General features: G+C 44.0%; 1 protein-coding gene across 2 annotated transcripts in view; it reads right to left on the bottom strand.

Annotated features, from left to right (window-relative positions):
* Positions 1–25,584, bottom strand: part of ssbp4 (single stranded DNA binding protein 4) — a 131,469-nt gene that overhangs the window by 97,675 nt on the left and 8,210 nt on the right. For both annotated transcript variants that reach the window (XM_021603840.3, XM_036978055.2), the window contains exons 2-4: positions 25,071–25,143; positions 14,283–14,344; positions 1,682–1,766 (exon numbers count right to left, since the gene is read on the bottom strand). In XM_021603840.3, coding sequence (XP_021459515.3) covers positions 1,682–1,766; positions 14,283–14,344; positions 25,071–25,143 — 220 coding nt within the window. The remainder of the gene's footprint in view (positions 1–1,681; positions 1,767–14,282; positions 14,345–25,070; positions 25,144–25,584) is intronic.

Below are 25,584 nucleotides of genomic sequence, written 5' to 3' on the forward strand. Positions count from 1 at the left end.
GCGCAGCCCAAATGTAATGCTACACACAACTTTTCTTGCCTGACAGATTAACTAGCTAACTATAGCAAGCAGCTTGGGCCGTTTCCATTTGAATTACATCAGTAGAAACGAGACAAAACAACCAACTAGTTTGCGGACTATATACACAGCTAAACACCAACTACTTCCATGAGACAGAGCAATCAATCATTCGAGCTCCACCGCTGATGTGCTCGCCTGTACCAACCAAGTTATCATGAATGACTTGCTAATCTGTCAGCTATTCCCCAAGTTTCACAGCATCGAACGTCGACAACACCAAACATATACCTGCTGTTTACTCATTTCACTCACCTGGACATTCTCGCTTTTCAAAGTGCAAGGACGTGTGCAAATCCATATCACCAACCAACATAGATAAAACCTCTATCACAGTGAAAAGCTGCGTCGGCCTCGGCACGGTCATTGAGTAATGAAGTTAAAAAAAATCACTTTGAAAAGTCCAATGAAAGCATACCCCGTTTCCGGTTTCTCATTGATGACAACAGAAATGCGAATACGATAACAGGCTGCTCGCAAGTTATTTTTGGAAATTGACACAGATATTGTTGTTAGAAGAACAAGGCTGTTCGCAGCAGCTATTGTAACTTAAGGCTGTCGACGGCCGCTCTGGGTTCTAAAAGGGTGAATCTTGTGCAATACACACTCACGACAAATGAGTCTGTTCTGATGGAGGTCTGGTCTGTTCATACTTGTCAGACTAAATGAGAGTATGGAACTGCACAGAACTGGGAAACCTGCAGGAATAGAACCATCATGATCCATTTCTAGAGCTCCTTCCTTAACTGGCCAGGTGAACAACAAACTGGTAGTAATACAGTCTGACCAACATAACCGATTAGCTGCACAAGCCTTACTTTAAACATTTTAAAAGGTATGTCATACCACTGTTTAGCATAGCCAAAACATGACCAAAAAGGAGAATTCTGCACTATGGTATGGCGGCGATAACAAATAAAACGCATTTGCCTTGAGTGAGGCAGATGAAGTCCAAGGGGACTGCAGCTTAACCTTCAAATCATCAGTCCCGCCAATGAGCTAGAGGTCACAATCAGTGGGCACATTATCATGGCCATTTGCAGTCCGAGATTGGCGTCAACAAATGTTCACAAGTTCAGGCAGCACATAAATTCCAGCACCAGGGAACATCCAGCTCTTCTGCAGATGAGAGGGTCAGGGAAGGCAAGCACCCATGACCCCTACGCCACCCCCAATTGGGCCCCATGCATCGGCCCCAGCACTGAACTTAATCCAGGTCAACAGCTCACCAAGTTGCTTTATTTGCTCCCACCCTTATTGAAACCATTTGAAGGCCAATAAAAACCTTGCAGAGGCCTGACATTTCACCTTCAGCAGACAGTTTAGGTAAGGCTCTGAGGTCAGGGGTCACATGGAAGTAGTGAGAGGGGTAGCCAGGAAACTGTTTCACTAAACTTGGGAGGATATAACCTATTGCAGTAAGAAACCAAGCAACACTACATTCATATCATGACCAAAACCACCAAAACAATCATGCACGCAAATGTCTCAATTTGATGTTGCAAAATTAACATTGATAACAGTTAGACATTCAGTAGCCCACACAACCACGTGACAATGGCCACTGTGCCTCTGACACAACAACAATGACAGGTTGACTCACATAGTCGTGGAAAGCCTTGGCCTCGCTGGAATGTTCGCATGTCTCTCTCCGGTCCGGAGCAGCGCAGTACAGATCCCAGAATACACTGTGGGGAGAGAGAGAGAACATGGTTGGACATGGTTTCAGTTTACACTAACAGCCAGATTTTGTTCACATGAGTGAGTTGGTTGGAGCATGGTGCTGGCCACATCATGCAGTTGTGGGTTTGATTCCCTCATGCATGAATGTGTACACAGTATGTGGATGTGAAGTGTAAGCTAAATTAGCATCTATCCATGGAGACCACATCTATGACAAAGTGAAACATGATCAAGCTAAAAAGTTAGTTGTCCGAGGTGTCTTCACTTATACCCTTTATAACCAGGGTTTAAATGAAGAACTTTGTCAGTTTATTTTCCTAAAATATTCTAATCCAACCTGTAGTCCACCTCAGAGCTACAGCAAAGCAGTGTCATCGAATCGAACCATCTCATGTACAGTGGCTCTCATTCTGCTGGGCCAGAGATGCTGGTTACTGATCAATTACTTATGAAATTTGTTAATTAAGGAAAATCCAGTCCTTAAGGGTTGAAGAGGGCACCAGGTTCCAATCCAAATGCTCTCAATTACTTAATTGAAATTAATTACCTGTTTAACTAGTCCCCATTAAATTGTGCTTGCGCCTAAGATATTGATTTAATGGATAGCACATAAAAGCTGCTGATCTGACTGGGGCTCAAGAGAAACATTACGCTTTTTCCAAAACATTCGAAGGCGAATACTCCACAATATGCATTCTTTCTGCTGAGGCGGCAAAACCAGACTTCTAACGTGAGAAACGCCTGACACTTGATATGACAGACTGCAAAATGGAGTAGAAAATATGAGCTGATGACCCATAACTGTGCGTGTATCAGATAATCATTCATCGCCTCAGTTTGAAAACATACAGTACCAGTTAAAAGTTTGGACACCTACTCATTCAAGGATTTTATTTTTTGCTATTTTCTACATTGTAGAATAATAGTGAAGACATCAAAACTATGATGTAACACACATGGAATCATGTAGTTACCAAAAAGTGTTAAACAAATCAAAATATACTTTATATTTGAGATTCTTCAAAGTAGCCACCCTTTGCCTTGATGACAGCTTTGCACACTCGTGGCATTCACTCAACCAGCTTCATGAGGTGGTCACCTGGAATGCATTTCAAATTAGTTCATTTGTTTAATTTCTTTCCTTCTTAATGCATTTGAGCCAATCAGGTGTGTTGTGAAAGGTAGGAGTGATATACAGAAGACAGCACTATTTGGTAAAAGACCAAGTCCATATTAGCTTAAATACACAAAGAAAAACAACAGTCCATCATTACTTTAAGACATGAAGGTCAGTCAATGTGGAACATTTCAAGAACTTTTAACATTTCTTCAAGTGTGGTCGCAACAAACCATCAAGTGCTATGATGGAGCTGGCTCTCGTGAGGACCACCGAAGTTTAGAGTTACCAGCCTCAGAAATTGCATCCCAAAAAAATGCTTCACAGGGTTCAAGTTTTTTTTAAATATTATTTTATTTAACTAGGCAAGACAGTTAAGAACAAATACTTATTTACAATGACGGCCTACATCGGCCAAACCCTAACCCGGATGACGCTGGGCAAATTGTGTGCCGCCTTTATGGCAGCCTGATTCACAAATCAGGCCTTCAGGGTCGAATTGCTGCAAAGAAACCACTACTAAAAGAACACCAGTTAGAAGAGACTTGCTTGGGCCCAAAAAGACGAGCAACGGACATTAGACCGGTGGAAATCTGTCCTTTGGTCTGATTTGTCCAAATTTGAGATTTTTGGTTCCAACCGTCATTCCTTTGTGAGACGCAGAGTAGGGGAACAGATGATCTATGCATGTGTGGTTCCCATCCTTGAAGCATGGAGGTGGTGTGATGGTGCTTTGCTGGTGACACTCAGTGGTTTATTTCGAATTCAAGGCACACTTAAGCAGCATGGCTACAACAGCATTCTGCAGGGATACACCATCCCATCTGGTTTGCGCTTAGTGGGACTACCATTTGTTTTTCAACAGGACAATGACCCAACACACCTCCAGGCTGTGTAAGGGCTAATTGACCAAGAAGGAGAGCGATGGAATGCTGCATCAGATGACCTGGCCTCCAATCACCCGACCTCATTCCAATTGAGATGGTTTGGGATGAGTTGGACGAAAAGGAAAAGCAGCCAACAAGTGCTCAGCATGTGGGAACTCCTTCAAGACGAATGGAAAAGCATTCCAGGTGAAGCTGGTTGAGAGAATGCCAGTGTGCAAAGCTGTCAAGGCAAAAAAGGGTGGCTACTTTGAAGAATCTCAAATATAAACTCAGAAAAAAAAGAAACGTCCCTTTCTAGGACCCTGTCTGTCAAAGATAATTTGTAAAAATCCCAAAATCTTCACAGATCTTCATTGTAAAGGGTTTAAAAACTGGTTATCATGCTTGTTCAACGAACCATAAACAATTAATGAACATGCACCTGTGGAACGGTCATTAAGACACTAACAGCTTACAGACGGTAGGCAATTAAAGTCACAGTTATGAAAACTTAGGATACTAGAGAGGCCTTTCTACTGACTCTGAAAAACACCAAAAGAAAGATGCCCAGGGTCCCTGCTCATCTGCGTGAACGTGCCTTAGGCATGCTGCAAGGAGGCATGAGGACTGCAGATGTGGCCAGGGCAATAAATTGCAATATCCGTACTGTGAGAAGCCTAAGACAGCGCTACAGGGAGACAGCACGGACAGCTGATCATCCTCACAGTGGCAGACCACGTGTAACACCTGCACAGGATCAGTACATCCAAACATCACACCTGCGGGACAGGTACAGGATGGCAACAACAACTGCCCAAGTTGCACCAGGAACGCACAATCCATCACGCACAATAGGCTGGACTGAGGGCTTGTAGACCTGTTGTAAGGCAGGTCCTCACCAGACATCACCGGCAACAACATCACCTATGGGCACAAACCCACCGTCGCTGGACCAGACAGGACTGGCAAAAGTGCTCTTCACTGACGAGTCGAGTTGTCTCACCAAGGGTGATGGTTGGATTCGCGTTTATCGTCAAAGGAATGAGCGTTACACCGAGGCCTGTACTCTGGATGCCTGATCGATTTGGAGGTGGATCGTCCGTCATGGTCTAGGGCAGTGTGTCCCAGCATCATCGGACTGAGCTTGTCATTGTAGGCAATCTCAACGCTGTGCTTTACAGGGAAAACATCCTCCTCCCTCATGTGGTACCCTTCCTGCGGGCTCATCCTGGCATGACAAAGCCACCAGCCATATTTCTCGTTCTGAGCGTGATTTCCTGTAAGACAGGAATGTCAGTCTTCTGCCATGGCCATTGAAGAGCCCGGATCTCAATCCCATTGAAAATGTCTGGGACCTGTTGGATCGGAGGGTGAGTGCTAGGGCCATTCCCCCCAGAAATGTCTGGGAACTTGCAGGTGCCTTGGTGGAAGAGTGGGGTAACATCTCACAGCAAGAACTGGCAAATCTGGTGAAGCTGGTGGCCACACCAGATACTGAATGTTACTTTTGATTTTGACCCCTCCCCTTTGTTCACAGACACATTATTTCATTTGTTAGTCACATGTCTGTGGAACTTGTTCAGTTTACGTCTCAGTTGTTGAATCTTGTTATGTTCATACAAATATTTACCAAATGTTATGTTTGCTGAAAATAAAACACAGTTGACAGTGAGAGGACGTTTCTTTTTTTTGCTGAGTTTATTTTATATGTTTAACATTGTTTTGGTTACTACATGATTCCATATGTGTTACTTCATAGTTTTGATGTCTTCAGTATTATTCTTCAAATGTAGAAAAAAGTACAAAATTAAAGAAAAACCCTTGAATGAGTAGATTAGCATCATGGCGCCGGGGAGGATGGCTGACGTTTTACGTGCACCTAACCAACTGTTTTATTGTAAAACATTTTGCATTGTTTGTAACTTACTTTTTTAACTAATTTTTTACATAATGTTGCTGCTACTGTCTCTTATGACCAAAAATAACTTCTGGACATCAAAACAGCGATTACTCACCACGAACTGTCAGAAGCTTTTTTTTCCTCACTTTAACGAGTCTGACGAGCCCGAAGTGAAGGACATACTGCTTTCCTGGGAACAGGCCCAAATCCCTGTCATTTGCGTGAAGAGAAGATGGAGAAAAAGAGGATGGAGGTCGGGCTGTCTTCTGAGAATTCATAGGCGATCGAATAAACCCCCACTGCCTTTGGTTGTACTAGCTAACATGCAATAAAAAGTGACAACCTATGAAGAAGATTATACTACCAACTTGACATTCAAAAATGTAAAATCTTATGCTTCATGGAGTCGTGGCTGAACGACGACATTATCAACATACAGCTGGCTGGTTGCACGCTGCATCGGCAGGATAGAACAGCGGCGTCTGGTAAGACAAGGGGGGCATGTACAGTGCCTTGCGAAAGTATTCGGCCCCCTTGAACTTTGCGACCTTTTGCCACATTTCAGGCTTCAAAACATAAAGATATAAAACTGTATTTTTTTGTGAAGATTCAACAAAAAGTGGTACACAATCATGAAGTGGAACGACATTTATTGGATATTTCAAACTTTTTTAACAAATCAAAAACTGAAAAATTGGGCGTGCAAAATTATTCAGCCCCCTTAAGTTAATACTTTGTAGCGCCACCTTTTGCTGCGATTACAGCTGTAAGTCGCTTGGGGTATGTCTCTATCAGTTTTGCACATCGAGAGACTGACATTTTTTCCCATTCCTCCTTGCAAAACAGCTCGAGCTCAGTGAGGTTGGATGGAGAGCATTTGTGAACAGCAGTTTTCAGTTCTTTCCACAGATTCTCGATTGGATTCAGGTCTGGACTTTGACTTGGCCATTCTAACACCTGGATATGTTTATTTTTGAACCATTCCATTGTAGATTTTGCTTTATGTTTTGGATCATTGTCTTGTTGGAAGACAAATCTCCGTCCCAGTCTCAGGTCTTTTGCAGACTCCATCAGGTTTTTTTCCAGAATGGTCCTGTATTTGGCTCCATCCATCTTCCCATCAATTTTAACCATCTTCCCTGTCCCTGCTGAGGAAAAGCAGGCCCAAACCATGATGCTGCCACCACCATGTTTGACAGTGGGGATGGTGTATTCAGTGTGATGAGCTGTGTTGCTTTTACGCCAAACATAACATTTTGCATTGTTGCCAAAAAGTTCAATTTTGGTTTCATCTGACCAGAGCACCTTCTTCCACATGTTTGGTGTGTCTCCCAGGTGGCTTGTGGCAAACTTTAAACGACACTTTTTATGGATATCTTTAAGAAATGGCTTTCTTCTTGCCACTCTTCCATAAAGGCCAGATTTGTGCAATATACGACTGATTGTTGTCCTATGGACAGAGTCTCCCACCTCAGCTGTAGATCTCTGCAGTTCATCCAGAGTGATCATGGGCCTCTTGGCTGCATCTCTGATCAGTCTTCTCCTTGTATGAGCTGAAAGTTTAGAGGGACGGCCAGGTCTTGGTAGATTTGCAGTGGTCTGATACTCCTTCCATTTCAATATTATCGCTTGCACAGTGCTCCTTGGGATGTTTAAAGCTTGGGAAATCTTTTTGTATCCAAATCCGGCTTTAAACTTCTTCACAACAGTATCTCGGACCTGCCTGGTGTGTTCCTTGTTCTTCATGATGCTCTCTGCGCTTTTAACGGACCTCTGAGACTATCACAGTGCAGGTGCATTTATACGGAGACTTGATTACACACAGGTGGATTGTATTTATCATCATTAGTCATTTAGGTCAACATTGGATCATTCAGAGATCCTCACTGAACTTCTGGAGAGAGTTTGCTGCACTGAAAGTAAAAGGGGCTGAATAATTTTGCACGCCCAATTTTTCAGTTTTTGATTTGTTAAAAAAGTTTTAAATATCCAATAAATGTCGTTCCACTTCATGATTGTGTCCCACTTGTTGTTGATTCTTCACAAAAAAATACAGTTTTATATCTTTATGTTTGAAGCCTGAAATGTGGCAAAAGGTCGCAAAGTTCAAGGGGGCCGAATACTTTCGCAAGGCACTGTATATATGTAAACAACAGCTGGTGCACGATATCTAAGGAAGTCTGGAGCTATTGCTTGCCTGAGGTAGAGTATGACAAGTTGTAGACCACACGATCTACCTAGAGTTTATCTGTATTTTTCGTAGCGGTCTACATACCACCACAGACCAATGCTAGCAATAAGACCACACTCAATGAGCTGTATTCCGCCTTAAGACAAACAGGAAAACACTCATCTAGAGGCGGGGCTCCTAGTGGCCTGGAACATTAATGCAGGGAAAAAAATGTGTTTTACCAAATTTATATCAGCATGTTAAATGTGCAACCAGAGGGAGAAAATAAAAAACAAATATTAGAGACCACCTATACTCCACACACAGCGATGCATACAATGCTCTCCCTCAACCTCCATTTGGCAAATCTGACCATAATTCTATCCTCCTGATTCCTTTTCCTGACAAGCAAAAATTCAATCAGGAAGCACCAGGGACTCAGTCTATAAAAAAGCGGTCAGATGAAGCAGATGCTAAGCTACAGGACTGTTTTGCTAGCACAGACTGGAATATGTTCCGCGATTCCTCCGATGGCATTGAGTACACCACATCAGCCATTGGCTTCATCAATAAGTGCATCGATGACGTCGTCCCCACAATGACTGTACGTACACACCCCGACCAGAGGCCATGGATAACAAACAACATCCGTACTGAGCTAAAAGCTAGAGCTGCCACTTTCAAGGAGTGGGACTCTAACCCAGAAGCTTATAAGAAATCCTGCTATGCCCTCCATCAAACAGGCAAAGAGTCAATACAGGACTAAGATCGAATCGTACTACACCGGCTCCAAAGCTCGTCGGATTTGGCAGGGCTTGCAAACCATTAGACTACAAAAGGGAGGCACAGCCGAGAGCTGCCCAGTGACACGAGCCTACCAGACAAGCTAATCAACTTCTATGCTCGCTTCGAGGCATATAACACTGAAACATGCATGAGAGCATCAGCTGTTCCGGATGACTGTGTGATCACTCTCTTCACAGCCGATGTGAGTAAGACCTTTAAACAGGTCAACATTCACAAAGCCACAGGGCAAGACAGATTACCAGGACGTGTACTGCGAGCATGCACTGACCAATTGGCAAGTGTCGTCACTGACATTTTCAACATCTCCCTGTCCGAGTCTGTAATACCAATATGTTTTAAGCAGACCACCATAGTGGGCTGGTCATGGCTCCAATTTGCATACCGCCCTTACAGATCTACAGATGACGCAATCTCTATTGCACTCCACACTGCCCTTTCCCACCAGGACAAAAAGGGACACCTATGTGAGAATGCTATTCATTGACTACAGCTCAGCATTTAACACCAAAGTGCCCTAAAAGCTCATCAATAAGCTAAGGACCCTGGGACTAAACACCTCCCTCTGCAACTGGATCTTGGACTTCCTGACTAGCCACCCTCAGGTGGTAAGGGTAGGTAACAACACATCCGCCACGCCGATCCTCAACACGGGGGCCCCTCAGGGGTGCATGCTCAGTGTCCTCCTGTACTCCCGGTTCACTCATGACTGCACGGCCAGGCACGACTCCAACACCATCATTAAGTTTGCAGATGACAGTGGTAGGCCTGATCACCGACAACAACGAGACCGCCTATAGGGAGGTCAGAGACCTAGCCGTGCGGTGCCAGGACAACAACAACCTCAATGTGATCAAGACAAAAGGAATTGATTGTGGACTACAGGAAAAGGAGGACCGAGCACACCCCCATTAACATCAACAGGGCTGTAGAGGAGCAGGTTGAGAGCATCAAGTTCCTTGGTGTCCACATCACCAAGACAGTCGTGAAGAGGGTACAACAAAACCTATTCCCCTCAGGAGACTTGATTTGGCATGGGTCCTCAGATCCATCGAGAGCATCCTGGCTGGTTGCATCACTGCCTGGTATCACAACTGCTCAGCCTCCGACGGCAAGGCACTAGAGGGTAGTGCGTACGGCCCAGTACATCACTGGGGCCAAGCTTCCTGCCATCCAGGACCTCTATACCAGGCGGTGTCAGAGGAAGGCCCTAAAAATTGTCAAAGCCCCCCCAGTCATAGACTGTTCTCTCTGCTACCGCATGGCAAGTGGTACCGGAGCGCCAAATCTAGGTTCAAGAGGCTTCTAAACAGCTTCTACCCCAAATCTAGGTCCAAGAGGCTTCTAAACAGCTTCTACCCCCAAGCCATAAGATTAATTGTTCAGCAATCAAAATGGCCACCCAGACTATTTGAATTGCCTACCCACCCCCTCTTTTACACTGCTGCTACTCTCTTATTATCTATGCATAGTCTACCTACATGTACATATTACCTCAATTACCTTAACTAACCCTGCACATTGACTCTGTACACAGGGGGTACCGGTACAGACTCGCTAATGAATTATTCTGATTCTTTAAACTGTATTATTGGTTGGGGGCTTGTAAGTAAGCAATTCACTGTTGTATTCGACACATGTGACTAATACAATTTTGATTTGTGCCCAAACTTATGACTGGTACTGTATATTGTCACACTTTTATAGGTGGTAAAACTCTATTTATTGTACAAGGTAGGTACATTCATATGTACGGTCTTATTACAGTGTAAGCACAGTGAAGTATAGCAAAGATACAACTACCTCTATTTTTATATAATAACACATTTGACTTTCTACTGCTCTCTGCTCTCAGGTGTGCACTGTCTGGGTCAGCTGTCCTCCTGTACTCCCTGATGAATAGCACAGAGAAACAGAGTAGAGAAAGCTGGAGAACAGAGAAGTGTGTGTATGCGGGTTCATGCGTGTGGATCTATGCATGTGCGAGCGTTTATGCCCGAGAGTGTGTGTGTGTGTGTGTGTGTGTGTGTGTGTGTGTGTGTGTGTGTGTGTGTGTGTGTGTGTGTGTTGAGGGGGCCCATGAAGCCTGCCCTTCAGTCACTTGACAATAAAGCCAGGCTGCATTATCATATCTATCAGCTGCCGTTAAAGAGATTGCAGCTTTGTCAGAGCTGCGCCTGCCGAAGGGAGACAGAGGGACCATCTCAAATCCAATCAGCTCTCTGGGAAATGAAATAAGACGCGTGTTATAGTTTGTTACTGGAAAGCTGCAACTAGGTGCAAACCAGGGGATGGGGACTGGGGAGCAGGGTTATCGTAACCTGACACCCTCCAAAGTTTGAAATAGCAAAGTTGATTTGTCTCAGTGAGACTGTACATGCAACACTGGTGCATGTCTGAAGGTAGCCAAGCCTAGTTTAAACTAGCTAACTATCGGTTGAAAAGCTGGAAATATTCATACTGTGGATGCATTCTCACCTTAAAGAATGTCAAACTTTTGTATAATTTCAGCCAGTCGTTTTTGAATGTAGTGCTCACAAGAATGGTCCACCACCCAAAGGACATCCAATCAACTTGACACAACAACTGTGGGAAGCATTGGAGTCAACATGGGCCAGCATCCCCGTGAAACGTTTGACACCTTGTCGAGTCCATACCCGAGAATTGAGGCCGTTCCGAGGGCAAGAGGGTGCATCTCAATATTAGGAAGGTGTTCCTAATGTTTTGTACACTCAGTGTATGTGCAGATATGTGCACCATGTCATCGCTCTCACTTGAACTCTGCTGTGTCCAACGAGCCATTATGCCCACCCTGCAAACTCATTGGATAATGCTGGGCAAGCCTTTTGCTAGCTGTCACTCAAATAGCAACGGGCTGAAGCTCATTGGCTGAAACTCAAATTACTAGGGGGCTGGCACACGTGGGGGAACATGGCGCTGCACAGTTTCCAGAAAACAGTAGCTTTTAAAACTACGGATTTCGTGGCTAATCAAGGTAAAACCGTAATTCTGCTCATGGATTATATGCATGTATGAACTACATACACATTGACACATCCAGCCCAGAGCGGGAGGTTTAAAAAATAAATAAACGTACTAGTCGCCAAAGAACCGCTCAATCTCTTTAAATAAATTAACTTGGCTGTGTGGAATCCCTAAGATTAGTCGGTGTGAGATTCATACTCCAGTTTAAGAGGGCAAATTCTGCCATATCCAAATGAACTGCCAGTCAAAACAATGTGGAAATGTGGACTGGCAGCATAAACAGGCCACACACACACTTTCCACAGCATCAACATTCATAAGACAATTACAAAAATGAAATGCCATTGTGATAATTACTGCAATTAACTGTTCTCTGACAAAGCCTGGTGGTAACAATGTGCCTTCTGCCATTACGGGCAGAGTAAACACAGACAAGTGGTTGGAAGGGCCTGGGCATTAAATCAACAGTGATGTGGCTGGGGCGACAGAGCAGCCAGGCTAAGGAGAGGATCGGACAGGAGAAGAGAGGAGACATGTTGACTATGGCTGCTACTACTATTATCAGCCTGAGCTGCTCTTAAATGGGACAAAACCTGTAATCAAAAAAACAAAACTGTTCGGTCTTTATTACCCTACTGAGGTTTGCTATTCTCCTGGTACCAATGTGAGGCCACAAGAGAAACAGGCACTCCATCTCCTAAAACAGCACACCATGTAAATCTGTTCTAGAATTCCACAGGAGCCCTCCCCTCGGATTAATAACTAATAAATTCAACATCTGAAAATGGGCGAAGAGAATAAAGGAAAAATGTGTGCGCATCTTGTTAAAGATGAGAGGAACAGATTACTCCTTTATTTATTTAACCAGGGGAAAGCTCTGGCCAGATGATCTAGTGTCTTTCTGGGTCAGGTATAGCAGCTCTACTCTGCCTGACACAGACAGGCTGAAAGGAACCACAAAGCCCCAGGTTCCTGCCTGATACCTGCTTTTATACAGAATAACCAGGAGAGCTAGCATGGGGCAAGTCTGTTTTGCTGGAGTGTTTTCTTTGCCCCTCGCAAGGAGGAATTTCAGCTGGAAGCAATTTGAGGGATGATCCGTGTACATAGTATTGTGGTGAGGTTCTCAGAGGGTGACAGAGTGTATGTCCAGTGAAAACTGGCTAAAACAATTGATTTGGCAGACCAATGCAGAGAGCTAATGACACAATCAACACCTGCACCCCTCTCGGAGCCCTGGCTTTATCTCTGCGTCCATAACAACAGATGTGGATGACTGACCCCCTCCCTCAACCCATTCAGCCCTGCGCGGCCCAACAGGAAACTGTTTGAGACAGAAGCAGGGAAGAAAACCCAGGGTGGGGGATTTGGCTGTTTAACACAAAGGAGACTGGAATGTAAGGAGTTAATCCGTTTGGGGTCTCTTCCGCAAACAAAGGACAGGCCTTCAGACAAAGGTTGAGGGAGGGGGAGTGGTTGGCTTTCCCTTACCATCTGGACCTTTTGTTTGGGGGAGGGGGTTGACGTAGGAGGGGGAGGCCCCCCAGTGAGCCTCCCCGTCCACATGCTGCAGCCCCAGACAGACACCCTTCCACTGGGTCACACCACACTGGGGCCCTGTTCAGCTAATAATCTCTCTCCTCTGCAACTGCTCACACACACACACAGGGGGCTCCCTCAAACTGTGCCTCAGCAATCGGAGACTTTAAAACTTTGAGGGTTAGGCAACGTGAAAGTAAACTTGTTCAAAAACTGTATGTTTGTGTATGTCAATCTGTCTGTGCTTCTGGTAGATTTAAGTGAAATCTGTCAGACGGAGGGAACACCGGCTGTCTTAAGGACCATTATGAGCTGTGTAAACATGATTCACAATTAAAACAGGTCAGCGATTCAGGGGGCAGAATGCCGCTAAAAATGCCCCTGTTCAGCGGTGGAGGGTAGAGGGGATTTTCAGGATGAGGAGCACAGGACAGAGGGCAAACAAAAACTGCCTGTGAACCCACTCCCTCTCTCCCAGTCTCGCTCTTTCCTTTATCTCTCGCTCTCTCTACATTTCCCTCCGTCAGCTGGAGGGGAGCCCAGGCATGGGTGTTTCCTTCTCATCCTGTGAGAAATACATGTCAGCCTGTCAGTTCAGAGGCGACTGCATCCAGGTCGTGAATACACTGAAGTATTTATTTGGTATCAAAACGTCTGACAAGTCCGCTACAAGAGGAAGAATACAACCGAAGCTGGTTCTACAAATACCATAGATAGAGACCATAACGGGTTAGGTGTTTTCAACTCCGACAAACAGAAAGTATAAAACGTATTTACAGTACCAGGTACACATGCTGTAATCATAGCTTAACCTTTAAAAGAAATACAGACTCTGTTCAAGTTTGAAAGCAGACACTTATCCAGAGCGAGTAGTCAGTTAATACATTCTCTCACTGGTCCCCCGCGGGAATCGAACCCACATGCTCTACCAACTGAGCCACATGGGATCAGGACAATTGTTGCTCGTCACCCAGTGAAGAGAGTAGTGCACACACACATCAGAAGACGTACCTGTCGTTACCAGCAATTACCTCCCCACTCCTACACATGTCGTGAATGGCACTGTGTGTGTGTGTGTGTGTGTGTGTGTGTAAACTGTGGTGTTTAAATGAGAATCTACATAAAAGAAAATGTACGTACCACCACCATGAGTGTAGGAATCCAGGGGGCTCCCCCAGTGTAATGTTCTTCTCCCATCGGATCTGAGAGAGAGACAGAGCGAGTTAAGACTGCCACATGTGCATCCATAATGCATACCCCCCCGTCTCACTCCACTTCACCTCAGACAGACATGCAGTAAGAATGGAGTGCAAAGAGTGTGGATCTGACACTAAAAACATCTCAGTAGCAGCTCCTCACACTTCATACACCTCTACTCCCCATATCTGGCCACTGAGATAAGATCAACCCAGAGATAGCTAGCTACCACACTCTGCCCTTTTAGTGCTAACTCCAACTGCCACTGTCTGTGGCCGCTGTGTGAGCTACAGAACATTGCAGGCACTGTAGGTATCCTGGCTTGCATGCCAAACTTTCTGGGTTTCTCCTGGTATGACTAGTACCCAGGATTTTGCTGACTGACTTGACCAGGAACAATTATGTAACTATGGCCAGGACTTTTTCTTGGTCAGGTCAAATCAAATGTTATTGGTCACATACACGTGATTAGCAGATGTATAGCGAAATGCTTGTGCTTCTGGCTCTGACAGTGCAGTAATATCTAAAAAGTAATAGCTAACAAATTACACCAAAAACACACAAATCTAAGTAGGAATGAGTTAAGACTATATACACATATGGACGAGCGATGTCCAAGCAGAACGGACTAAGACACAGTAGAATAGTATAGAACACAGTATATACACGAGATGAGTAATGCCAGATATGTAAACATTAAAGTGACTAGTGTTGCATTCCTTAAAGTGGCCAGTAATTCCTAGTCTATGCGTAAAAGGCAGCCGCCGCTAATGTGCTACTGATGGCTATTTAACAGTCTGATGGCCTTGAGATAGAAGCTGTTTTTTAGTCTCTCGGTCCCAGCTTTGATGCACCTGTACTGACCTCGCCTTCCGGATGATAGCGGGGTGAACAGGCAGTGGCTCGGGTGGTTGATGTCCTTGATGATCTTTTTGGCCTTCCTGTGACATCAGGTGCTGTAGGTGTTCTGGAGGGCAGGTAGTTTGCCCCAGGCAATGTGTTGGGCAGACCACACCACTCTATGCAGAGCCTTGCGGTTGCGGGGGTAGTTGCCGTAGCAGGATGCTTTCAATTGTGCATCTGTAAAAATTTGTGAGGGTTTTAGGTAACAAGCCAAATGTCTTTAGCCTCCTGAGGTTGAAGAGGCTCTGTTGGGCCTCCATCACACTGTGTGTGGGTTGTCCATTTCAGTTTGTCAGTGATGTCTATACCAAGGAACTTGAAGCTTTCCACCTTCTCCACTGCGGTCCAGTCGATGTAGATAGCAGAGGGTACACCCCCCTGTTTCCTGAAGTCCACGATCATCTCCTTTGTTTTGTTGACGTTGAGGGAGGTTGTTTTCCAGGCACCACACCTCTTCCCTGTAGGCTGTCTCGTCATCGTTGGTAATCAAGCCTACTACTATCGTGTCGTCTGCAAACGTGATTGAGTTGGAGGCGTGCCTGGCCACACAGTCATGGGTGAACAGGGGGTACAGGAGGGGGCTGAGCACGCACCCTTGTGGGGCACCAGTGGTGAGGATCAGTGGAGTGGAGGTGATGTTTCCTACCTTCACCACCTGGGGGCGGCCCGTCAGGAAGTCCAGGACCCAGTTGCACAGGGCGGGGTTCAGACACAGGGCCTCGAGCTTAATGATGAGCTTGGAGTGTACTATAGTGTTGAATGCTGAGCTATAGTCAATAAACAGCATTTTCACATATGTATTCCTTGTCCAGATGGAATATGGCAGTGGGCAGAGTGATGGCGATTGCATCGTCTGTGGACCTATTGGGGTGGTAAGCAAATTGAAGTGGGTCTAGGGTGGCAGGTAATGTAGAGGTGATATGATCCTTGACTAGTCTCTCAAAGCTACGGGGTTATAGTCATTTAGTTCCGTTACCTTTGCAGGAACAATGGTGGACATCTTGAAGCATGTGGGGACAGCAGACTGGAATAGGGAGAGATTGAAGATGTCCACAAACACTGCAACCAGATGGTCTGCGCATGCTCTGAGGACGCGGCTAGGGATGCCGTCTAGACCGGCAGCCCTGCGAGGGTTAACGCGTTTAAATGTTTTACCCAAGTCGGCCACGGAGAAGGAGAGCCCACAGTCCTTGGTAGTGGGCTGCATCGGTGGCAAAGAATGTGTTTAGCCTGTCCGGAAGGAAGACAGTCTCGGCGACGTGGCTGGTTTTTCCCTTTTGATTTTCTGTAGTCTTTGCCACATACGTCTCGTGTCTGAGCCGTTAAATTGCGACTTCACTTTCTCTATACTGATGTTTAGCTTGTTTGATTGCCTTGCGGAGTGAATAACTATACCGTTTATATTCTGCCATATTACCAGTCCCTTGCTATTGTTAAAATGTGGTAGTTTTCAGTTTCGCACGAATGCTACCATCTATCCACGGTTTCTGGGTAGGGTAGGTTTTTATATAGTCAGTGGGTACTACATCTCCTATTTACTTCCTTATGAACTCAGTCACCATATCCGTATATGAGTCTAGATTATTTTTGCACACTACCTGGACCATATCCCAGTCCACGTGATCAAAACAATCCTGAAGCGTGGATTCCGATTGGTCAGACCAGCGGTGAATAGTACAGAGAACGGGCACTTCCTGTTTAAGTTTCTGCCTATAGCACAGGAGGAGCAAGATGGAGTCGTGGTCAGATTTGCCAAAAGGAGGGCAGGGGAGGGCCTTGTAAGCATCCCGGAAGTTGAAATAGCAATAGTCGAGAGTCTTAGTAGCGCGATTAGGACAGTCAATATGTTGATAGAATTTTGGCAGCCTAGTCCTCAGATTTGATTTGTTAAAATCCCCAGCTACAATAAAATGCAGCCTCAGGATGTGGTTTCCAGTTTGCAAAGTCCAGTGAAATTCTTTGAGGGCTTGAGGTGGGATGTAAATGGCCATGGCGATGACGGAGAATTCTATTGGTTGAATAATACGGTCAGCATTTAATTGGGAGGTATTCTAGGTCAGGTGAACAAAATGACTTGAGTTCCTGTAAGTTTCTAGAATTACACCATGAGTCCTACAGGCCCTAGAGGTGAGCCTTGAAACGTGGCATGTACAGTGCCTTGCGAAAGTATTCGGCCCCCTTGAACTTTGCGACCTTTTGCCACATTTCAGGCTTCAAACATAAAGATATAAGAATCAACAACAAGTGGGACACAATCATGAAGTGGAACGACATTTATTGGATATTTCAAACTTTTTTAACAAATCAAAAACTGAAAAATTGGGCGTGCAAAATTATTCAGCCCCCTTAAGTTAATACTTTGTAGCGCCACCTTTTGCTGCGATTACAGCTGTAAGTCGCTTGGGGTATGTTTCTATCAGTTTTGCACATCGAGAGACTGAAATTTTTTCCCATTCCTCCTTGCAAAACAGCTCGAGCTCAGTGAGGTTGGATGGAGAGCATTTGTGAACAGCAGTTTTCAGTTCTTTCCACAGATTCTCGATTGGATTCAGGTCTGGACTTTGACTTGGCCATTCTAACACCTAGATATGTTTATTTTTGAACCATTCCATTGTAGATTTTGCTTTATGTTTTGGATCATTGTCTTGTTGGAAGACAATTCTCCGTCCCAGTCTCAGGTCTTTTGCAGACTCCATCAGGTTTTCTTCCAGAATGGTCCTGTATTTGGCTCCATCCATCTCCCCATCAATTTTAACCATCTTCCCTGTCCCTGCTGAAGAAAAGCAGGCCCAAACCATGATGCTGCCACCACCATGTTTGACAGTGGGGATGGTGTGTTCAGGGTGTTGCTTTTACGCCAAACATAACATTTTGCATTGTTGCCAAAAAGTTCAATTTTGGTTTCATCTGACCAGAGCACCTTCTTCCACATGTTTGGTGTGTCTCCCAGGTGGCTTGTGGCAAACTTTAAACAACACTTTTTATGGATATCTTTAAGAAATGGCTTTCTTCTTGCCACTCTTCCATAAAAGCCCAGATTTGTGCAATATACGACTGATTGTTGTCCTGTGGACAGTCTCCCACCTCAGCAGTAGATCTCTGCAGTTCATCCAGAGTGATCATGGGCCTCTTGGCTGCATCTCTGATCAGTCTTCTCCTTGTATGAGCTGAAAGTTTAGAGGGACGGCCAGGCCTTGGTAGATTTGCAGTGGTCTGATACTCCTTCCATTTCAATAGTATCGCTTGCACAGTGCTCCTTGGGATGTTTAAAGCTTGGGAAATCTTTTTGTATCCAAATCCGGCTTTAAACTTCTTCACAACAGTATCTCGGACCTGCCTGGTGTGTTCCTTGTTCTTCATGATGCTCTCTGCACTTTTAACGGACCTCTGAGACTATCACAGTGCAGGTGCATTTATACGGAGACTTGATTACACACAGGTGGATTGTATTTATCATCATTAGTCATTTAGGTCAACATTGGATCATTCAGAGATCCTCACTGAACTTCTGGAGAGAGTTTGCTGCACTGAAAGTAAAGGGGCTGAATAATTTTGCACGCCCAATTTTTCAGTTTTTGATTTGTTAAAAAAGTTTGAAATATCCAATAAATGTCGTTCCACTTCATGATTGTGTCCCACTTGTTGTTGATTCTTCACAAAAAAATACAGTTTTATATCTTTATGTTTGAAGCCTGAAATGTGGCAAAAGGTCGCAAAGTTCAAGGGAGCCGAATACTTTCGCAAGGCACTGTAATAGAGGCCAAATGCGATGCACTGTAGTTGTAAGGCACGTGGCTGGTGATGAGGACTATATTGTTGGTGTGACTGTTGCCAGTTTTATAGGCTCTCCTACAAACAGCTGATGGATGAGACTAACTTACGTGTGGGCCAGTGGAGGCTGTTCAAGGGATCTGCTGTGCATGGGAGCAGGGAGTGACTGTTCCCCGAGGAGATGGGCGAGTATGCAGGGGTAGGACGAGGGGTTAATTGAGAGGCAGGAGAGAGGCCAGGTGATAGCTCTCTCATTAGGTGGCATCGAGCAGGTGTGTTTTGCTTCAGCGTATCTGGAGGGACCAAATTCCCTTATCTGTTCAGGTGGGAGACGGGAGGGCTGGAAAGGGCCGAACATGCTTTGGAGAGGTCCTGAGATTTTAGCATAGTAATTATATTGGCGTGATGTGGCTGACTGTAGAAAAGTATATGTGATGAAAAGAGACCAACCGTGAACAGAGAAACTTAAGACCTTTGTGGCTAAAGTTAGTTAGGATTATTGTTGAGAGTATGGGAGCTATAAAGGCATTTTGAATACTGTGTACTCACTCTGCTATCATAAAATATGAAGGGCAAGAAGAGTACCAGAAAGCAGGGAAAAATGGTTTGAAAACATCACTGATAAGTATCTCGGCATTATACTGTGTATGTGATTTCATATATTTAAAACTACTAAAGTACAAGCAAATTACCTGGAAAAAGGCCTCTGCATGCCTCATGGAAATAGATTGTGTGAGGAGCAGGGCTTCTCCCTCCTGTTGCCTGTGATCCATAACTTAACCCCTATCCAGCAGCACACCAATAACACTCCATCTCAGGGAGGAGATTCACCCAGGAGGGTTCTGCAATCAGCAAGCCTCACTACTTAATCTCTCCGAGCTGGTCCCAGATCTGTGCTTAATATTTTAGTCTAGTTCTGTGCCTTGGTGGCAGTTAGTCGAACACTGCTGCCTGCACTGAACCGTTTAGGGCAGAGAGAGGGAAAAACTTTTGGGCAGGTTAGGTGATTGACGTTTTGATTTATCAGCATTGTAATAGACTAGGTTACTGTATGACTTTGTTGTGTCAACCTAGACAGGTTGTGGCTTGATTTAGCCTCGCAAACACACCTTGAGATAGAATAAACATTAGACATTGTATAGCCTGATATCCTCCCTTTTAAATGATAATTTCCATGTGTGACATTATCTCAGTCACATTTAAGGCTGCTCTCTCATTACAGGTTAGTTATATTTTTGATAAGACATTCAGTGCATTCGGAAAGTATTCAGACCCCTTGACTTTTTCCACTTTGATACATTACAGCCTTATTCTAAAATGGATGAAATAAAAAAATACATCTACACACAATAGCCCATAATGACAAAGCATAAAGTGTTTTTGTAGAAAATTTAGAAAATGTATATTCAACAAAAATAATTGATACCTTATTTACACATGTATTCAGACCCTTTGCTATGAGACTCAAAATTGAGCTCAATTTGATCATCACTGAGATGTTTCTACAACTTGGAGTCCACCTGTGGTAAATTCAATTGATTGGACATAAGGTCCCACATTTGACAGTGCATGTCAGAGCATAAACCAAACCATGAGGTTGAAGGAATTGTCTGTAGAGCTTCGAGGCAGGATTGTGTCGAGTCACAGATCTGGGTAAGGTTACCAAACAATGTCTGTAGAGCTTCGAGACAGGATTGTGTCGAGTCACAGATCTGGGTAAGGTTACCAAACAATGTCTGTAGAGCTTCGAGACAGGATTGTGTCGAGTCACAGATCTGGGGAAGGTTACCAAACAATGTCTGTACAGCTTCGAGACAGGATTGTGTCGAGTCACAGATCTGGGGAAGGTTACCAAACAATGTCTGTACAGCTTCGAGACAGGATTGTGTCGAGTCACAGATCTAGTGAAGGTTACCAAACAATTTCTGTAGCATTGAAGGTCCAAGAACAAAGTGTCCTCCATTATTCTTACATGGAACAAATTTGGATCCAGCAAGACTCTTCCTAGAGCTGGCAGCACTGCCAAACTGAGCAATCAGGGGAGAAGAGCCTTGGTCAGGGAGGTGGTGACCCAATGCTCACTGACAGAGCTCCTCTGTGGAGATGGGAGAACCTTCCAGAAGGACCACCATCTCTGCAGCACTCCACCTGTCAGGCCTTTACGGTAGAGTGGCCAGACGGTAGCCACTCCTCAGTGAAAAGGCACATGACAGCCAGCCTGGATTTGCCAAAAGGCACCTCAAGGACTCTCCGACCATGAGAAATAAGAGTCTCTGGTCTGATGAAACCAAGACTTAACTCTTTGGCCTGAATGTCAAGAGTCACATCTGAAAGAAACCTGGCACCATCCCTACGGTGAACCATGGTGGTGGCAGCATCATGCTGTGGGAATGTTTTTCAGCAGCAAGGACTAGGAGACCAGTCAGAGAAAGATGAAAGGAGCAATGTACAGAGAGATCCTTGACAAAAACCTGCTCCAGAGTGCTCAGAACCTCAGACTGGGGCAAAAGTTCACCTTCCAACAGGACAACGACCCTAAGCACACAGCCAAGACAACGCAGGAGTGGCTTCAGGACAAGTCTCTGAATGTCCTTGTGTGGACCAGCCAGAGCCCAGACTTTTCTAGAGACCTGAAAATACCTGAGTAAAGGGTGTGAATACTTATGTAAATTCTAAAAACCTGTTTCTGCTTTGCAATTATGGGGTATTGTGTGTAGATTAATGATAAGGCTGTAACGTAACAAAATGTTAATGGGTCTGAATACTTTCTGGATGCACTGTAAATGGCAGGGAACATATGGAATGTGTGATTCATTGTGAAAGATAAAGAGCAACATTTTAGTTTAAGACTCAGGAGAAAATAAATATAGCCTGTGTATAATAGTATGCTGTTAACTTATTGAGTGTAGAGGGCAGGATTTTCATTTTTGGTAAAAAAATAAATAAATGTACCCATTTGAAACTGCCTATTTCTCAGGCCCAGAAACTAGAATATGCATATAATTGTCAGATTAGGATAGAAAACTCTAAAGTTTCCAAAACTGTCAAAATATTGTCTGAGGGTATAACAGAACTGATATTGCAGGCAAAAACCTGAGGAAAATCCAACAAGGAAGTGCTGTTTTCCCTGAAAGCTCTCTGTTCCATTGGATGCATTGCCTCCATTTAAAGGGATATCAACCAGATTCCTCAAGGTGTCAGTTTTTAGACATAGTTTCAGGCTTTTATTTTGAAAAATGAGCGAGAAAGATCACGTCGCGTCAGTGGATAGCTGGGTGTTCACAGAGTTTTACTTGCGCAACAGAGTGGGGCAGCCATTGTCTCTCCCTCTCCTAATGAAAAAACTACAGTCCCGGTTGATGTATTATCGATTATATATTTTAAAAACAACCTGGGGATTGATTATAAAAAAAACGTTTGACATGTTTCTGTGGACATTACGGATACTATTTGGAATTTTCGTCTGCGATGTCGTGACCGCTCGAGCCTGTGGATTTCTGAACACAACGCGCCAAACAAATGGAGGTATTTTTTTATATAAAAATAATCTTTATGGAACAAAAGGAACATTTATTGTGTAACAGAGTCTTGTGAGTGCAAACATCCAAAGATCATCAAGGGTAAGCGATTTAATTTATTGGTCACGAAAGTCAGAAAAGCAATCTATTTGGCTGCTAGCTGTTTGTAATATTTTGTCTACTGAGAGAGATGTTCTTACATAAACGCTTGTTATGCTTTCGCCAAAATGCTGTATTGAAATCTGACACACCAGGTGGATTAACAACAAGCTAAGCTGTGTTTTGCTATATTGCACTTGTGATTTCATGAAAATGTAATATTTTTAGTAATTTAATTTGGCGGTCTGCAATTCAGCGGGTGTTGATGAAAATGATCCCGCTAACAGGATGGGTGCGTCAAGAAGTTAACTCCAGGTCATGACCGTATCTCTAAGGAAATTAGGCTGCTTTAGAAAACTGCCATCTAACGTTCCTTTTCCTGTGTGGTTGATAAGGGACACCCAGCTGAGGCAAAAAAAAAACTAACATGCGCCTGTATCTTTCAAAACAACACGTAGGCCTGGGCCATGCGTCAGACATTTCTGAGCGCAGTGACACAGGTACAGTCATGAACAGTGGTGAACCATCAACGCTGTAATACATGATAACAGCTGAACAGATTATAATACAGGAGGGGAAGTGCTGTGATGTAAGCTGGGTGAATCACACCACTGAAATAGTTCTGCGCTTGAACAGGGGCCAGAGTTTTTTATTTTTTATATGAAATAAATCATGAGGAAAAAATCACAACCTTTCATTGCACTTGAAAAAATTTCACTTTAGCAGGTCCGGGGGTTAAGAACATTATTATTAACCAATTGTACACATTCATCCATCTAAATGAACATATTAAATCTGACTTCTAACACATGGGAGTGTTAAAGAGCAGTTATGAACCAAATGAGCATATACACCACTCCAAAGGTGTGAGTAGAGCCCTCACTGCTGGTTAAATGAATGATAAATAATCTAGGAGTTAAATAGACTAGTATGAGCATCCAGGCTATTACAGAGAGGATATTGGAGTTTAACCCAACTTTTTCAGAAGGCACACAGAGCAGTATAAGTAGGGCCAGGAATTTGTCCTGAAGAAGTAACCTGGGAAGGAAATTCATGGCCCTAGTTATGGCTTCCGGCACCAGTTAAGTGGTCAGAGAAAACCTCCTGACCCTAGGGAAAAGGCACAGCTGATACATAATATAAATAATATTGGTCTTTACCATATAGTCCATTATTTGCGTGCCAGAAAAGTTATTCCACAGCCATAATGGTACAATATTTAGTCAGCAGTATAAAAAGGGGTTTACACATTAAAGAGACAGTAGATACGGAGCATAGCGCAGTAGTTGCAATGTCGTTTTTCCAGTCACAAAAAGGGCGGGAGCATTCTACACACTTTTGTGCAACTTGAAAATTGAGACGTGCCATATAATTCCTTACGGCGCCGTGGGGGCAGTGTTGTCACTTGGTTCCTTGATCTGATCTATAGGCTATGCATCAAAGTAGCATATTCTGCATTGATAACCAAATACAGTCTCAACGACTGTTCAAACAACAGACCAAACATTGTAGCCTTATTAGAATCCCCCCACAAAACATGTCTTTTTGTTGAGAAGTAACTACTTCTAGACAGGGAAAAAAATAAAAATAAACTGGTAGCCATATATATACCTTTTCTCCGTGATATGAAGACATAGGATGTTTTGCTGACACTGGAGCGAATACACTGAATCAGCATATCAAATTGGGATTATGTTATACGTTACATTGGTGAGTAGGCTATAAGAATATTTATATATACTAGCAGTCGATGTTAATCAAACCTAAACTTTCAGAACATGACGGCTTAGCTATTAATTAAATATGCAGTTGGTTCTCTTTCAAATTAGCTTAGTGGTGAAGTTCAACACGATTTCTCTTTGTCTACCTCAAAAGGGGAGGACTTCAGAAAAATCTGTCATTGCCCCCTTATGAACGCTGCTATTTGGGAGTCTAGAAATGCATGGACCTGCACATAGAGCTATGCAAGTGAAGCTTGTAGCAAGCTTAACGCGTGAAGGTGTTAAGAGAGGCGAAGGCCTGAATACTAGGCCACTATGGAGGAAGGATGTCCATTAAGGAAGAGGATGCACCACATTACATGGGCTTTACCTCATTGACAGTTCAGGGGCTATCAGACTAATAGAGAAAGGAGCATGGCCTAGGTGTTGATATGGAACGCAAATAGAACAGACAACATTTTTTATTGTCCTTATAGAAATCTTAAGACTAATACTGCTGTTATTCATCAACTTATAGCTTAGTCTAGACCCACTACATCCATATCATTGTATACAAAAAAACTTTGTAATCCAATTACTTGTGTAACAAAGCAGAGACGACCAGATTGGTTCTTGACCCCAGGGCTACCGCTAATGTAAATTCCATCCCTCGCTATACAATGGAGAGGAATCCCATTCATCCGTTCACCTCAGGAAGTTCTTCTAAAGCCATTTCTTACCTCTGACAGGAAGGTCTGTGCTGATTTCTGTGCGCCGACGTGCAGCAAATACTCGTACACATATAAAGCTAACCTGGAAAACAAAAGAGAAAAAGGTCAATGTCGAGGGTCCATCTCGCACCTCCTCCATCCCCTCCTCCTCGCTCTGGAGAATCTCTCACCCTCTTCAGGGCTAGCAGGCAGACTATCCAACTGGCGCACAGGTGAAAAATGAATTTGTACTGGATCTCTCCTTACAGACCAGTGGGGTTAACCAGGAGAACGCAGGCTTTGTCGTAATAAAATACAATTGTGTTTTTGGTCAGACCTGTTGTATTTACACAGTATTAACATTTACAGTAGGAGCCAGAGACTTTCACAATGACAGCCAGATAACATGCAGACTCTAAGGAGAAGCCATTGGGAGGCTCTAGAAAATAAAAAGAGCATCTGTGGTTCACGGAGCTCCTCCTTTAACATGGATGCTGAGGAAAACAAGAGGAAAGCAGAGACAGCCAAGCGTGGGTCGGTGTCA

This window comes from Oncorhynchus mykiss, chromosome 5 (genome assembly GCF_057628025.1).
Source record: "Oncorhynchus mykiss isolate SJ-2025 chromosome 5, ASM5762802v1, whole genome shotgun sequence".
Lineage (NCBI taxonomy): Eukaryota > Metazoa > Chordata > Actinopteri > Salmoniformes > Salmonidae > Oncorhynchus > Oncorhynchus mykiss.